This window comes from Mirounga angustirostris, unplaced genomic scaffold, assembly GCF_029215605.1.
Source record: "Mirounga angustirostris isolate CCGP_5_RB_7025 unplaced genomic scaffold, mMirAng1.0.hap1 SCAF_2, whole genome shotgun sequence".
NCBI lineage: Eukaryota > Metazoa > Chordata > Mammalia > Carnivora > Phocidae > Mirounga > Mirounga angustirostris.
The window spans coordinates 80,472,021-80,487,432 of record NW_026991710.1 but is presented as its reverse complement, the minus strand read 5'-3'; the positions used below and the strand labels follow the sequence as shown (position 1 = coordinate 80,487,432).

The following is a 15,412-nucleotide window of genomic DNA, read 5'->3' as shown; positions in this document are numbered from 1 at the left end:
TTTTAGCTTGACCCTTGAGGCCTTTCAGTCTCCCTTCAGCCCACCGTTCTAGTCTGTCTTTGGCTTCATGATCCCTCTCTTTCAGTCTCATTGATTCCTTACCATCTTCTAGTTAAACCCGGTACCATCTCATTGCTTTGTACTCTCCATTCTACCCACCTGAAATAGGTTATACAAGAGTTTTTCAAGTGTAGTTTGTCTTTTAGGTTAAAAATGTATTTGATAATTCACTTAGACTAAAATTAACACAGGAAACAACAGGTGTTGGTGAGGATGCGGAGAAAGGGGAACCCTCTTGCACTGTTGGTGGGAATGCAAGCTGGTGCAGCCACTCTGGAGAACAGTATGGAGGTTCCTCAGAAAGTTAAAAAAAGAAGTGCCCTATGATCCAGCAATTGCACTACTAGGTATTTACCCAAAGGATACAAAAATACTAATTCAGAAGGATACATGCACCCTGATGTTTATAGCAGCATTATCAGTAATAGCCAAATTATGGAAAGAGCCCAAGTGTCTGTCAACTGATAAATGGGTAAAGAAGATGTGGTATACACACACACACACACACACACACACACAGAAATATTACTCAGCCATCAAAAAGAATGAAATCTTGCCATTTGCAACAACATGGATGGAGCTAAAGAGTATTATGCTAAGCTAAGTAAGTCAGAGAAGGACAAATACTATATGATTTCACTCATATGTGGAACAAAATAAGCTAAGTCAGAGAAAGACAAATGCCATATGATTTCACTCATATGGGGAATTTAAGAAACAAAACGGGCGCCTGGGTGGCTCAGTTGTTCAGCATCTGCCTTCTGCTCAGGTCATGATCCCAGAGTCCTGGGATCTAGCCCCACATTGGGCTCCTTGCTCAGCGGGAAGCCTGATTCTCCCTCCCCCACTCCCCCTGCTTGTGTTCCCTCTCTCGCTGTCTCTCTGTCAAAAAATAAATAGAATCTTTAAAAACAAAACAAAACAAATGAACACAGGAGTTAAATAAAAGGCAAACCAAGAAATAGACTGTTAACTATAGACAACAAACAGGATTACTGGAGGGGAGGTGGGTGGGAGGATGGGTTAAATAGGTGATAGGGATTAAGGAGTGCACTTGGGATGAGCACCGGGTGTTGTATGTGAGTGTTAAATCACTAAATTCTATACCTGAAACTAATATTCCACTGTATGTTAACTAGAATTTAAATAAAAACTTGGAAAGAAAAAAGTGTATTTGATTACTTTGAGAGTATAATTGTTAAACTAGCCTTTTGTGTTTTATTTGCATAATTTTTAAATTTAGAAACACTGGTGGGGGCGCCTGGGTGGCTCAGTCGTTAAGCGTCTGCCTTCGGCTCAGGTCATGATCCCAGAGTCCTAGGATCGAGCCCCACATTGGGCTCCCTGCTCCGCGGGAAGCCTGCTTCTCCCTCTCCCACTCCCCCTGCTTGTGTTCCCTCTCTCGCTGTTTCTCTCTCTGTCAAATAAATAAATAAAATCTTTTTTTTTTCCTTTTTTTTTTTTTAAAGATTTTATTTATTTATTCATGAGAGACAGAGACAGAGGCAGAGGGAGAAGCAGGCTCCCCGTGGAGCAGAGAGCCCGATGCGGGACTCGATCCCAGGACCCTGGGATCATGACCTGAGCCGAAGGCAGACGCTTAACCGACTGAGCCACCCAGGCGTCCCAATAAATAAAATCTTAAAAATAAATAAATAAATTCAGAAACACTGGTAAATATGGATATTTAAGTTGTAATTCTCAATGAAATTTGCTTACAGAGGAGCTTAGAGGGTAGGTAGAGGGATGTTGTGGAACTTTGCAGTAAAGAATTTTGTTTTTAAATTGAATGTAAATTTAAAACTTTTATTGTCTGCTCAATATATAAAGCAACCATAAAAATGACATTATAAAATACATTTTTTAGTTCTTATACAGATCATACAATAATCTTGTTTGCTTTACTTGCTACTTTGATGATCTTACTAAAAATAAATAACTGAATCAGTTGTTAAAGATTCCATGAAAGCTCCTGCTGTGGAGTTTTCAGGGAGAATTTTGTGAAGTTGGTGCTAACAAATAACACATAGCCTTCCTATACCTATTTCATGGTAATCTTAAGTCTCAGATAGCTTTCCAAATAATTTTAAGAGGAGATAAAATTCCAAGATAATTTTATTTTCAAATTCAGTTTATATTAGAAGTACTTAGTAAATTAGAACAAAAAATGGATAATATGGAGATTTGTTATAATTATATGAGGTTTATGCTTAACTGATGAGTGAACTGAAATCAGTTTTGTTCCAGTTCTTTAAAAAATAAATTATATTTTTTCTGATTTGGCATATGCTCATAATTATAAATCATTTTTTAAATCATTTTTTGATCAAAGAATTTAATATAGTATGGCCATCATTCTGGACATCGTTTCTCATTGTGTCTGCTATAGATTCAAACCTTTGTGTAGGAATTGGACTTTCCCCATAGAGGACTACCCTTACAGAATTAGCCTGGAAGTCTTAAATAAGCTCCTACATTGATAATATTTTTTCTTTTGTTTTATCTAAGTTTTTTTTAAAAAGCATTTTGATTATTTGAATCAAAGTTGAGAGGTTTTATAACTAAATAATAAGTTGAAAGAAATTAACAGAGGCATGTCTCAACAGTCTCAAACAAGTTTTTTTATTTCTTTGCAATAATTTACAATATAGTTGCAAGCAACTTAAAGGGTGAATGATTAATAAATTTTTGGTTTAGATTTTGGTTTAAATTTCTGCTGATTAAGAATGAATTGGTGAGACAAGTAGATGATCATAACAAAATATGGCCTAAATAAGAAAATATGACTTTTCCTTTTTTAATGTGCCCTTTTATATGTGGTTTTTAATATTAATGTTTTCATAAGTAAATTCCATCATGAAGTGATTTCTAACTTTTATTAGATTTGGTTTGTGCCATGTTAATGAGTATTTTCGTAGAGTATTTGAGTATTTTTATATTCTATCTTGGAAATGGCTATTAAAACCATTGTTTCTTTATTAAAAGAGTTTGAGAAATTCTTAAGGTAAAAATTTGAACATGAGGGGTGCCTGGGTGGTGCAGTCAGTTGATTGTCTGACTCTTGGTTTTGGCTCAGGTCGTGATCTTAGGATCATGAGAGTGAGCCCTGTTTAAGGCTCTCTGTCCCTCTGCCCCTCCCCTCCACGCAGGCATGTAAGCCCCCTCTCTAAATAAATAAAATCTTTAAAAAAAATTTGAACATGAGACTATTAAGACTGCAGATGGTAACTTAAAAGGCTAAATAAATGTCAGTCTATGCTTATATTTTAAAAAAAAGTTTTGTAAAATCTTTTTAAAAAGGGGGGAGGGTGCCTGGGTGACTCAGTTGGTTAAGCATCTGCTTTTGGCTCAGGTCATGATCCCAGGGTCCTGGGATTGAGCTCCAGGTCAGACTCCTTGCTCAGCCGGGAGCATGCTACTCCCTCTCCCTCTGCTGCCTTCCCTGCTTGTGCTCTTTTGCTCTGTCTCTGTCAAAGAAATAAAATCGTAAAAAAAAGTTTTAAATACTGAAAGATGATTATTTAATATTTTTTTGGAGTGTTTTAGAGTATTTGTCTTAACATCTAGCATATTTGTATAATATTAAAAGTGAAGGCTGAAAGGTTTTACATTTTTATACATCCACACACATTTATTTAAAGTTGTAGTTATTTTAATTTTAGTTATAAGAAAAATTCAAAATTGTAAATTCTTAATGTAAAGACTAAAGCATTAGTTAAGGTAGGACTTTTAATTCAAACGAAACTTTTAAATTCTAGGAACTTAATGTACTTTTTCCTAAGTTACTACCTGCTTTTAGTTCCTATGTGTCCAGAGATTTTTGATACCATCTAAGTCATCATTCCCCTAACTGTGAAAAGAGTTGAGTAATCGAAAAGAAAGTAAAATACTGAGTTAGTTAGCAGGTGATATTTTGGATCTCATGAAACGTATAATTATTCAGACTATAATTAATTCATTGTTTTTATGTGCTGCTGACATAAACTGTTTAAATAAATGTGAAAGTATGGTTTGTATTGAGGATTTGGAACTTATGAGTAAATTTTACTTGTCTTTTACTTTAGATAAATAAGAGAATTTATAGTACTTAACTTCTGGAGGAAGAATGTGCTATATACCTAGCCTTACAAATTTATATATACCTAATCCTTTGCTAGAACCATCATTATTATTTTAAACTCCGTAAGACATCATTATATTGTTCTTTTAAACTGTTCATAGTCTTTGACAAATTGATCCACCTATTTACATTTTCCAGTGCTTTTCATTCTTTTTTGCATTTTCATGTTCCTACCTGCGCTCTTTTTTTTCCCCCTCTAGTCTGAAGACTTTCCGTTTGGTGTTTGTTCCTTTTTGTTTTGGACCTGTGTGTATGTGTTAGGGGAGAAGGGGTTGTGTCTGTTTGTGTGCATCTGTGTATTTATCCAGTTCTGAAGGATATTTTTCCTAGGCACTGAATTCTAGGTTGACCATTTTTCTTTCAGTGTGGAGATGTCAATCTGTTGTCTTAATGGCTTCCAGAGTTTCTGTTGGGGAGTTAGCTGTTAATCTTATTATTCTTGTGAATGGTGTGTGTGTGTGTGTGTCCCCTTTCCTAACTGCTTTTAATGTGACTTCTTTAAGTTTTCAGTAGTTCGAAGCTGATATGCCCAGGTATAGTTTTGTTTGTATTTTACTGCTTGGAGTTCCTTGAGCTTTTTGAATCTGTGACTTGAGTTTCTGATGAGATTTGGTAAATTTTGGTCATTGTGTATGCTTCTGTCCCATTCTCTCATCTTGTCCTTGAACTTTTTAACTGTCTTCCGTAATGTTTCTTACCATCTATTTTTCTCTCTGTCTGTATTTATTTGAATATCTTCGGTTGACCTATGTTTGAGTTCACCAATCTCACACTCTGCAGAGTTGAATTTGTTGTTAATCATTCGGTGAACTCTTTAAGCTTTATTTATTTATTTGAGAGGGAGAGAGAACAAGCAGGGGGAGGGGCAGAGGGAGAGAGAATCTCAGGCATCACTCCACACTGAGTGTGGAGCTCCACCTGGGGCTTGATTTCATGACCGTGAAATCATGACCTGAGCTGAATTGGAATCGGACGCTTAACCATCTGTGCCACTGTGGTGCCCCCATTCAGTGAACTCTTAATTTCAGACATTGTACTTGGCAGTAAATTATGTCTGTCATAAATTATGTCTGTTTGGTTCTTTTTAAAAATAGATTTCAGTTTTCTTTTCAAATACTCCCCATTTTTCTTTCATCCTTTCCCCTATCTTCTCTATTTTACTATAGTAATCTTGGTTATTATGTCTTTGTCTGCTGTTTTACCATAGTAATCGTAGTTATTAACTCCATTACCTGGGTCATGTTTGGATGTCTTTCTGTGGACAGGTGAATTTCTTGATCATTAGTGACTTTAAAAAATATTCTTTGCAGGGTGCCTGAGTGGCTTAGTCGGTTAAGCATCCGCCTTCGGCTCGGATCATGATCTCAGGGTCCTGGAATTGAGCCCAGTATCGGGCTCCTTGCTTAGCGAAGAGCCTGCTTCTCCCTTTCCCTCTACTTTCCCCCCACCCCCGCTTGTAGTCTCTCATTCTTGCTCTCTCTGAATAAATAAAATCTTAAGATTTTTTATTTATTTGACAGAGTGAGAGAGAGAGAGCACAAGCAAGGGGAGCAGCAGGGAGAGGGAGAAGCAGGCTCCCTGCTGAGCAAGGAGCCTGATGTGGGACTCGATTCTAGGACCCTGGGATCGTGACCTGAGCCAAAGGCAGATACATAACTGAGCCACCCAGGCACCCCATAAATAAATAAAATCTTAAAAAAAAATTTCTTTGCATGTCTAGTAATGTTTGATTGTTTGGTAGGGTATTGTAAATAACATTCATAAAGACAGACTTATGTTCTCTTCTGAAGAATGCAGAGTTTGGTTCTTGGAGGCACTTAACTTATAGGTAGATTACATTGATCCTGTCAGAAGATTGGTTTTAGGATTTGTTAGACGTATTTCACCTGATTCCTAGGGCATGGCCTTTCTAGGATTTCATCTGAAAGCTGAGGATTTTCACCCACCCATTCTGAGCTGGGTCTGAACCCAGTCTTCCTAATGGTATACAGCCTCTGAAGCCTTGGCTCAGCTGTTCTCTGCTAGACTACCCAGAGCTGTACTCTGAACATCACAGCTTAGCAACTAGCCAAGGACCTCTGAGGGACTTTTACATAGATTTTTGAGGCTTACTCCTCTGTAGGCCACTTTTCTCTAGTACCCTGTCTGCCTAGGCCCACTTAGTCCCTAACTGTCCCCTATTTTCTTGATCCATTGAGATTGCCTCTGTCTGAAAACTATCATTAATTTTAATCTAGTGGGGTAAGGAATGGCATTTTGTAATTATATGATGATGTAAATTGACTGTGATCAAAAAATGCTGGTAAAAAATGGTGAATTTAGGGCATTGACTACTCTGTAAATTTTAGAGTCTTAATTGCTTTGTAAACATTTACATTTATTACTTAAGAAATCAAGACAATAAGTTCCTATTGAGTATAGCACTTTGCTCATTGGCATTACAGTTGTGAGCAAAATCAAGACATAGCCTGTTATGAGCGACTTCATAGGCTAGTAGAAATTAGCTCCTAGACATGTCATGTTATTAAGAAAAATGTATTTTGTAAAATGAATACTCCCTATCCACTAGGATACCTTTAGATCCTACATCTCTGATTTGCATAATCCTGTTAATGTGAGCATACATCTCTGTTGTTTTGCTGGTTCAATTTATCCCCAGACTTGTTGTGGTACCCTTTTTGAAAAAAATCAGCTTTTGTTTTAGCTTCTGGTGCCTTTCCTTAGCATTCAGTTTTGTTGAAATAGTTTATAATTGGGTGAAGAGCTACATAGAGCAATGTGGAGAACACAGATTATCCCCAAGCTCCATTTTTTCCTGACATTTTTAAAGGATTTTTTTTTTTTAAGATTTTATTTATTTATTTGACAGAGAAAGAGAGCACAAGCTGGGTTACTGGCAGGCAGAGGGAGAAGCAGGCTCTCTACTGAGCAGGGAGCCTGATGCAGGGCTCCATCCCAGGACCCTGGGATCATGACCTGAGCCAAAGGCAGACACTTAACTGACTGAGCCACCCAGGCGCACCTTTTCCTGACATTTTTAGATGACAATATTAATTATGTCTAACCTAGAAGAAGATTTAAGTTCAAGCCAACATTGAGCTTTTTGCCTGGGGCCATTTGAAAATGACAGAAGTTGCTGAACTTCTAAGTTACCATATAATAGTGTGACAAGAGGGAAGGACCTGTGTAGTATTGGCTTGATCAGTTTATAAAGCTCCCTTTTGTCATTTTAATATAGTTATTATTCTCTCCAAACTTTAGTCATATTTCCCCCACCCTCCAAACCATATGTAGTACTTGAATGGTATGTTAGGAAAGACAGCTGATGTTCTTAGCTTTGTTGCATGGTGTCTAACAATCTTTCTGATACCAAAATGTGTCACAGATAACTGTTTATGGGCTGTATTTTTATTGAGAAGCCTTTTGCTCTTAGTGAAGAGATGCTAGAATGGAGAATCTGGTGCTTTTCTTAGCGCTTGGTCTTTGGTCTGTTTTATGAAATGCTTTTATAATTCTTCTTAAAAAAAGAATAGTGGCAGTATTTGATTTAGAGTATTGCTATCATAGTTATGTTAAGAAATTTAAAATAATGTTTTATTATTTTTCCATTAGGAAACCACCCCTACTCCTAATCCCCCGCCTACAGAAGAAGAGAAAACAGAATCTAATCAGGAGGTTGCTAACCCAGAACACTATATTAAACATCCTTTACAGAACAGGTAAGTCTTCTGACACATAGGTTCTTCTGACTCAGGCATTGAGGTAAATGGTAAAATAGTACAGGTTTGGGGGGGAACAATTAGGCGAGACTAGTTTTAGTTATATTAGGTTGAAGATTCCATTTTCACTTGGATAACCTGTTTCTGGCAAGCAGTTTTATGTGTAAATCTTGAGCTCAGAAAAGAGAACCGGTTGAGACATTGGGTTTGAAATTCATCAGTACTTGGTGGAAGTGAAACTATAATAGTAAATGAATTCTCTTTAAAGTAAACTTGACTCAAGACAGAGAGGCTTGGGATACCAGCTTATAGGGGATTTTTTTGGAGGGATAATGCCTATGAAGAGTTTAGACATAAACTGTATAAACTACAATAGAGTGGTGGTCAGGGAAACAAAGAAAATGGTTTAAGGCCAGGTGGTCAATAGCATATGTTCCACAAAAAGGTCAAATATCCATTGGATTAAACAATTGAAAAAGGCTCAAAATGGCCATTGGATTGAATGATAAACTCCTTGCTAATGTAGGAGAAAGTTTAGTAGAATGTAGATGATGGAAAAAGATTGGAGTAGTTTGTATAGTGAATATAAATGTATTATAGAGCAAGAATAAGCAAATTGAAGTTGTGCTGTGAAGGAGAAAAGGCTGGGGGATATGGAGTCTGGAGTTTGGTTGGTTTCTTTTTAAGACAAGTTACGAGAGGAAAGAGGAGAGGTTAAGATGAATTAAGTTTCAAGACACCTAGCTGGCTCAGTTGGTAGAGCATGCAACTCTTGATCTCAGGGGTCGTGAGTTCAAGCTCCATGTTGGGGTGGAGCCTACTTTAAAAAAAAAAAAAAAGATGAGTTAAGTTTCATAGTTAAGTGTAGTAGGTGAGTAGTAGCTCATTATATAGTTTTCCCAATTCCACCCCACCCCTTCCCAGTATTATATTTGTGTTTTTATGGTTTATATGATGAAAATTAACATTAATGCTCTGAGAGCTGATAGAAGAAAAAGGCAATGCAGAAATATTTTAAGACTCTAGAAGAAAGTAAATTAGAATTAATTTGAGGATATTTAAGTATTTCAATTCCTTTCATTCCCCTACCCCAAGACTTTTTTACCCTATCTACTTTAAAAAACCATAAGCCTGTGTATGTTTCACAGGCATCCCTTGTTTCATCGCATTTTGCAGATACTTCATTTTTTACAAATTGAAGGTCTGTGGTCACCCTGCTTTGAGCAAGTCTTTTGGTGCCATTTTTTCCAACAGCATTTGCTAATTTTGTGTCTTTTTGTCACATTTTGGCAATTCTTGCAATATCTCAAAACTTTTTCATTATGTTTGTTATGGTGATCTGCAATCAGTGATCTTTGATGTAACTATTACAATTATTTTGGGGCACCATGAACTGTGCCCGTGTAAGATGACATACTTAATAAATACTGTGTTTTGTTCTAATTGCTTTATTCACTGGTTGTTCCCCATCTCTCTCCCTCTCCCCTGAGACACAACAGTATTGAAATTAGGCCAATTAATAACCCTATAGTGGCCTGTAAGTATTCAAGTGAAAGGAAGAGTCATACACATCTCACTTTAAATCAGAAGCTAGAAATGATTAAGCTTCGTGAGGAAGGCATGTTGAAAGCCGAGATGGGCCAAAAACTTAGCCTCTTGCACTAAATAGACAACTTGTGAAGGCAAAGGAAAAGTTCTTGAAGGAAATTAAAAGTGCTACTCCAGTGAGCACATGAATAATGAGAAAGTGAAACAGCCTTATTGCTGATAGGGAGAAAGTTTAAGTGGTCTGGATAGAAGATCAACCACAACATTCCCTCAAGCCAAAACCTAATCCAGAGCAAGGACCTAATTCTCTTCAATTCTGTGAAGGCTGAGAGAGGTGAGGAAGCTTCAGAAGAAAAGTCTAAAGCTAACACGGTTTGGTTCATGAGGTTTAAGGAAAGAAACTGTCTCTGTAACATCAAAGTGCAAGGTGAAGCAGCAAGTGCTGATGTAGAAACTGCTGCAAGTTATCCAGAAGATTTAGCTAAGAATATTATGAAGCTGTCTACACTAAACAGTAGGTTTTCAGTGTAAATGAGACAGCCTTCTAGTGGAAGAAGATGCCATCTGGATGGACTTCCATAGCTAGAGAGGAGAAGTCAGTGCCTAGCTTCCAAGGACAGGGTGACTCCTGTTAGGGTCTAATATAGCCGGTGACTTTAGGTTGAAGCCAATGCTTATTTACTGTCCTGAAAATCCTAGGGTCCTAAACAATTATGCTAAATCTACTCTCCTATGCTTTATAAATGGAAGAGTAAAGTCTGAATGACAGCACTTTTGTTTACAAAATGGTTTACTGAATATTTTAAGCCCACTGTTCAAACCGGCTCAGAACAAAAAATTCCTTTTAAAATACTACTGCTCATTGAACAATGTACTTGGTCACCCAAGAGTTCTGATGTACAAGGTACATGTTGTTTTCATGCCTGCTAATACATCTATTTTGCAGTTTATACAATATCTGAATAAAGGAGTAATTTTGACTTTGTAGTCTTACTATTTAAGAATACATTTTGTTAGACTATAGCTGCCATAGGTAGGGATTCCTCTGATTGATCTGGACAAAGTACACTGAAAACCTTCTGGAAAGGATTCACCATTCTAAGATGCCAGTAAGAACATTTGTGATTCCACGGGTAGAGGTCAAAATATCAACATGAATAGGTGTTTGGAAGAAGTTGATTCCAGCCCTCCTGGATGGTTTTGAGGGCTTCAAGACTGGTGAAGGAAGTAACTGCAGATGTGGTAAAAATAGCAAAGAACTAGAATGAGAAGTGGAGCCTGAACATATGACTGAATTGCTGCAACTCATCATAAAAGTTGATTGGATAAGGAGTTTGCGGATGAGCAAAGAAAATGGTTTCTTGAGATGGTGAAGATGCTGTGAAGATTGTTGAAATAACAACAAAGGATTTAGAATATTACATAAACTTAGTTGATAAAGCAGCAGCAGGGTTTGAGAGGATTGACTCCAATTTTGAAAGAAGTTTTGCAGATAAAATATCCAAACAGCATGACGTGCTGCAGATAAGTCGTTTGTGAAAGGAAGAGTCAATTAATGTGGCAAACTCCACTGTTGTCTGTCTTACCACAGCTACCCCATCCTTCAGTAACCACCCCCTGATCAGTCAGCAGCCAGCATCATCAAAACAGGACCTTCCACCAGCAAAAGGATTATGACTCACTAAATGCTTAGATGATGGTTTTTAGCAATAATGTATTTTTAAATTAAGGTACATGCATTAGTTTTTTAGACAACGATGTTGCACCCTTACTAAAGTACAGTATAGTATAAACATAACTTTTATGTGTATTGGGAAACCAAAAACTTCAATAGTCTGACTTACTTTTTTGTAAACTTGCTTTTAGTATGGTGGTTTAGAACTGCATCTACAGTATCTCTGAGGTATACCTGTAGTTTCACTTACCCAAAAAATACATTTTCCCTTTATGGCCTAAATATTTTTTATAATTTCTTCATTATCATGGTAGACTTACTGAAATAAAAGTCCAAACATGTTTTATGTAGTTTTTTCATAAGAGAACTGTGGTTCAGCATATCCTGTAGTGAGGAAGAAATTAATTCTCTACACAGTGGGGATCGTCAGCTAATGAGTGAGCCATCAAAGGTCAAATAGTCCATAAAGGGTAAAATCCTTCCTCAGGAAAGCATTGTACCAAAGTTCAACGATTGATTAGTGGCAGTTTCATATAATTCAACATAAGAATAGCACCAAAACCCGTAAGGTATTTTTTAATCTTTTTTTTTTTTTTTTTTAAGATTTATTGATTTTAGGGAGAGACCGTGCATGCATGCACAGCAGGGGAAGGGGCAGAGGGAGAGAATCTCAAGCATACTCCCCACTAAAAGTTGGAAGCTCAACCAACTGAGCCACCCAGGCGCCCCTATTTTTTTTTTCCACGTTTTTAGTGTTATCTTACAAAAAGCTAACTGTGTGCCTTTTGTCTGTGAACCCAGTTTTTGGTGGTGTTGTTATTGATTGTTGGGAGAAGTAATCAAGGCATATATCCCTCACAGCTTGAATAAAATTTGAGAAGAGCCTGGAAAATGTCATTAGTAGATAAACTGAAATGAAGTCTCTGAGGATTTCAATTTCTCTGTGAATTCTACTTCAATAATAATATCATTTAGAAAAATATTCTAAGATGTTTTATGTTCAGATCTTGGTAGTTTCCTCATTATTTACTTTTTGTAAATATTGTATAATTATGCATTGTTAAAAATATATAATAATTATAAGAAAGAATAAATCATCAGGGTACAAGTATATAAAGTAAAAGTTCTGTTTTCCTCACATATTTATTCTCTTCTCCCTTTTACTTTTCTTCGCTCCCTGGAGTAGTCAGTGTTAAATTTGGTTTGTAGTATTCCATAGCTTTTCAATGTGCATATCTATCTTTTTTTTTTATACAGGTGATAATACTATTGACATTTTTGTTTGTTCAGATTTGCCTCGTTGTTTTAAACTGGTGCTTTGTATTAAATGAATAGTCATGTATTTTGTCAGCCTTGTATTAATGGGTATATAGACTTTTTTGTTTCCTATTTACAGTGTTGTATGCATTCCTGTATGTTTTTGTGCGCTTGTGTGAATATATTTATAAGATAAAATTTCACATTTTTTAGAAAGATTTTATTTATTTATTTGAGATAGAGAGTGGTGGGAGGAGCAGAGGGAGAGGGAGAAGCAGGTTCCCCCCTGAGCAGGGAGCCTGATGTAGGGCTTGACCCCAGGACCCTGAGATCATGACCCAAGCCAAAGGCAGATACTTAACTAACTGAGCCACCCCGGAGGCCCAAAATTTCAGATTTCTTAGGTGAAAGACTGTGCTTTAACAACCTTCCTCCTTTATCAGGTTAGGCTCTTAGCAGTTTGAGAATTCCTGGTTTCTACATTTTTGCCAGGTGGTTGGTCCTAGTCTGACTTACTAAAAAAAAAAATGTCTTGGGGGGCGGAGCAAGATGGCGGAGGAGTAGGAGACCTGGATTTTGTCTCCTCTCAGGAAAAAAAAAAAATGTTTTCTCATTTTAAATTTGCTTTTTTTTTTAAAAGATTTTATTTATTTATTTGTCCGAGAGAGAGAGACAGAGAGTGAGCGCACAAGCAGGGGAAGGGAGAAGCAGGCTACCTGCTGATCAGGGAACCTGATGTGGAACTCGATTCCAGGACCCTGGGATCATGACCTGAGCCGAAGGCAGGCACTTAGCCACCCAGGCGTCCCTAAATTTACATTTCTTTTATTGATGTTGCAAAGCTGTTTTATATATATTGAACATTTTTGTTTTTATCTGTGGACAGTCCGCTCAGTTATTTTGTCTAGGGGTGGGGGGCAGGTATTCTTTTATTTACAGGGTGCCTGGGTGGCTCAGTTGGTTAAGTGTCCCTCTTCTGATTTTGAGTCGGGTCATGATCTCAGGGTTGTGAGATCAAGCCCTGCATTGGGCTCTTGCTCAGCAGGGAGTCTGCTTGAGATCTTTGCCCCCATCTTTCTAAAATAAATAATTTTTTTTTTTTTTAAGTTTATTTCCAAGCATTGTAATTAAGGATGCTAACATATCCATGTATGACATTAGGTTGAAAGTGAATTAGCCAAATCATTTGTCTTTTAACATTGTCTGTGGGATTACATGGTTTTTTTCCTACAGGATTTTTTTTTTTTTTCAGGTTTTTGATTTTTATGTAGTCCAGTACCACCTTTTCTCCATGGCTTCTGGGTTTCATGTTCATCTTAGGAATAACTTTATCCACATAATTATTCTATTTAATAGCTGCATAGTGGTCTATTTTATTGGTGTATATTTTATTTAAGTCAGTTCTCAAACTTTTGGTCTCATGACCTTTTTATTGAGGACCCCACAGAGCTTTGGTTATGTAGATTTTTATCTATTTCCATTTAGTATATAAACCTGAGAAAATGTAAAATTACATATTCATTTAGAAAATCCATTGCATGTTAACATAAATTTTTTTATGAAAAAATATTCAAAAATATAGTGGGAAGAATAGCATTTTTGCATTTTTATAAATCTCTTTAAGTGCCTGACTTAACAGAAGTTAGTGGTATGTATTTCATAGCTGTTTCTGCATTCAGTCTGTGAAGGAGATAAGTTATTTCATAGGAAGTATAAGAATATATGACCTCATACAAGTACGTGGTTGGAAAAGGAGGATTTTTTAATAGCCTTGTAAGTTAATTATAGATATTCTCCTTTGATAATAGGTTTTTTATAGGTCAGCTGCAATGTAGAATCTGCAACCATATCCAAGAACCTTTCCTTCTCTGTTACATTAATATCTATTGGCCTGTCTTGCATTTGGCATGGATCTTTTACCCATGCATGATTTTGCCACACCAGTGGTCATTTGGAAAACATTGGTTCAGTGAGTTATGCAGATCTTCTGGATATTGATACTTCTCATTAATGATACAGTATGAAAACCGTAACATTCATAATATCACTACTAAACTCATCAGAAATGTCTTTAAGTTTTAGTAAGTTTGTCTCAGTGGCATATGCAGGCTTTCCAAAATTCTGATTTTCTCCTGAAAGCTCACATTACAAGCATCAGGCTTACTCTCCTTATTTTCAAGAAATAACCTGGTTTATCTATCAGTCATGGTTAAAATGGAGTTCTATGAAAAAAGTGGCTAGTTCATGTCACAGTTCAATTCATTAAGCATTGATTGTACCTTGGTATGCAGAAATGGTTTTTTTTTTTTTTAAAGATTTTATTTATTTGACAGACAGAGACAGCGAGAGAGGGAACACAAGCAGGGGGAGTGGGAGAGGGAGAAGCAGGCTTCCCGCGGAGCAGGGAGCCCGATGTGGGGCTCGATCCCAGGACCCTGGGATCATGACCTGAGCTGAAGGCAGATGCTTAACAACTGAGCCACCCAGGCGCCCCTGTTTTTGATTTTTTGCAGAATATGAAAAAGATGTACATAGATTGAAATTTAATGAAACCAATAATTACTGCTTCGTCAGTGGCATTCTTAACTGCAACTGATGTTGTTACTGTGAGAGGTGGTGAAGGTAAAGGGTACAATGACTGCTAGTACAATTTGGTCCCATTGTATGGAACTTGCTAAGACGCCAGGAGATTTATCCCACCATTGCTTTTGCACCATTAGTACAAATGTCAACACAGTGAAAAATAAAATAATGTCTTAGGATTATTATGAAAATAGTTCTTATCAGAGCTCCTGAAAGGGTCCTGGAGTCCCCTAAGCATTTGCAAACCACATTTTGATAACTGGATTTAAATGATTCCTTGTTGAAAGCACAAAAGATGTTTCCAAATTTTCCAACATTAAGAACATTTCTGTACAAAATTTTTGCCTAATCATCTAATTATTTTCTTAGGATAAATTTTTATATGTTTAGTGGCTGGATACAGTAAAAAAAAAAAAACAGTTTTATCATTTTTAATTGGGAGGTATAATT

At 36.7% G+C, this 15,412-nt stretch overlaps 1 protein-coding gene across 1 annotated transcript in view; it reads left to right on the top strand.

Moving 5' to 3' along the window:
• Nucleotides 1-15,412, top strand: part of EIF4E (eukaryotic translation initiation factor 4E) — a 46,971-nt gene that overhangs the window by 17,391 nt on the left and 14,168 nt on the right. The window contains exon 2 of the mRNA XM_045880710.3: nt 7,793-7,899. Coding sequence (XP_045736666.1) covers nt 7,793-7,899 — 107 coding nt within the window. The remainder of the gene's footprint in view (nt 1-7,792; nt 7,900-15,412) is intronic.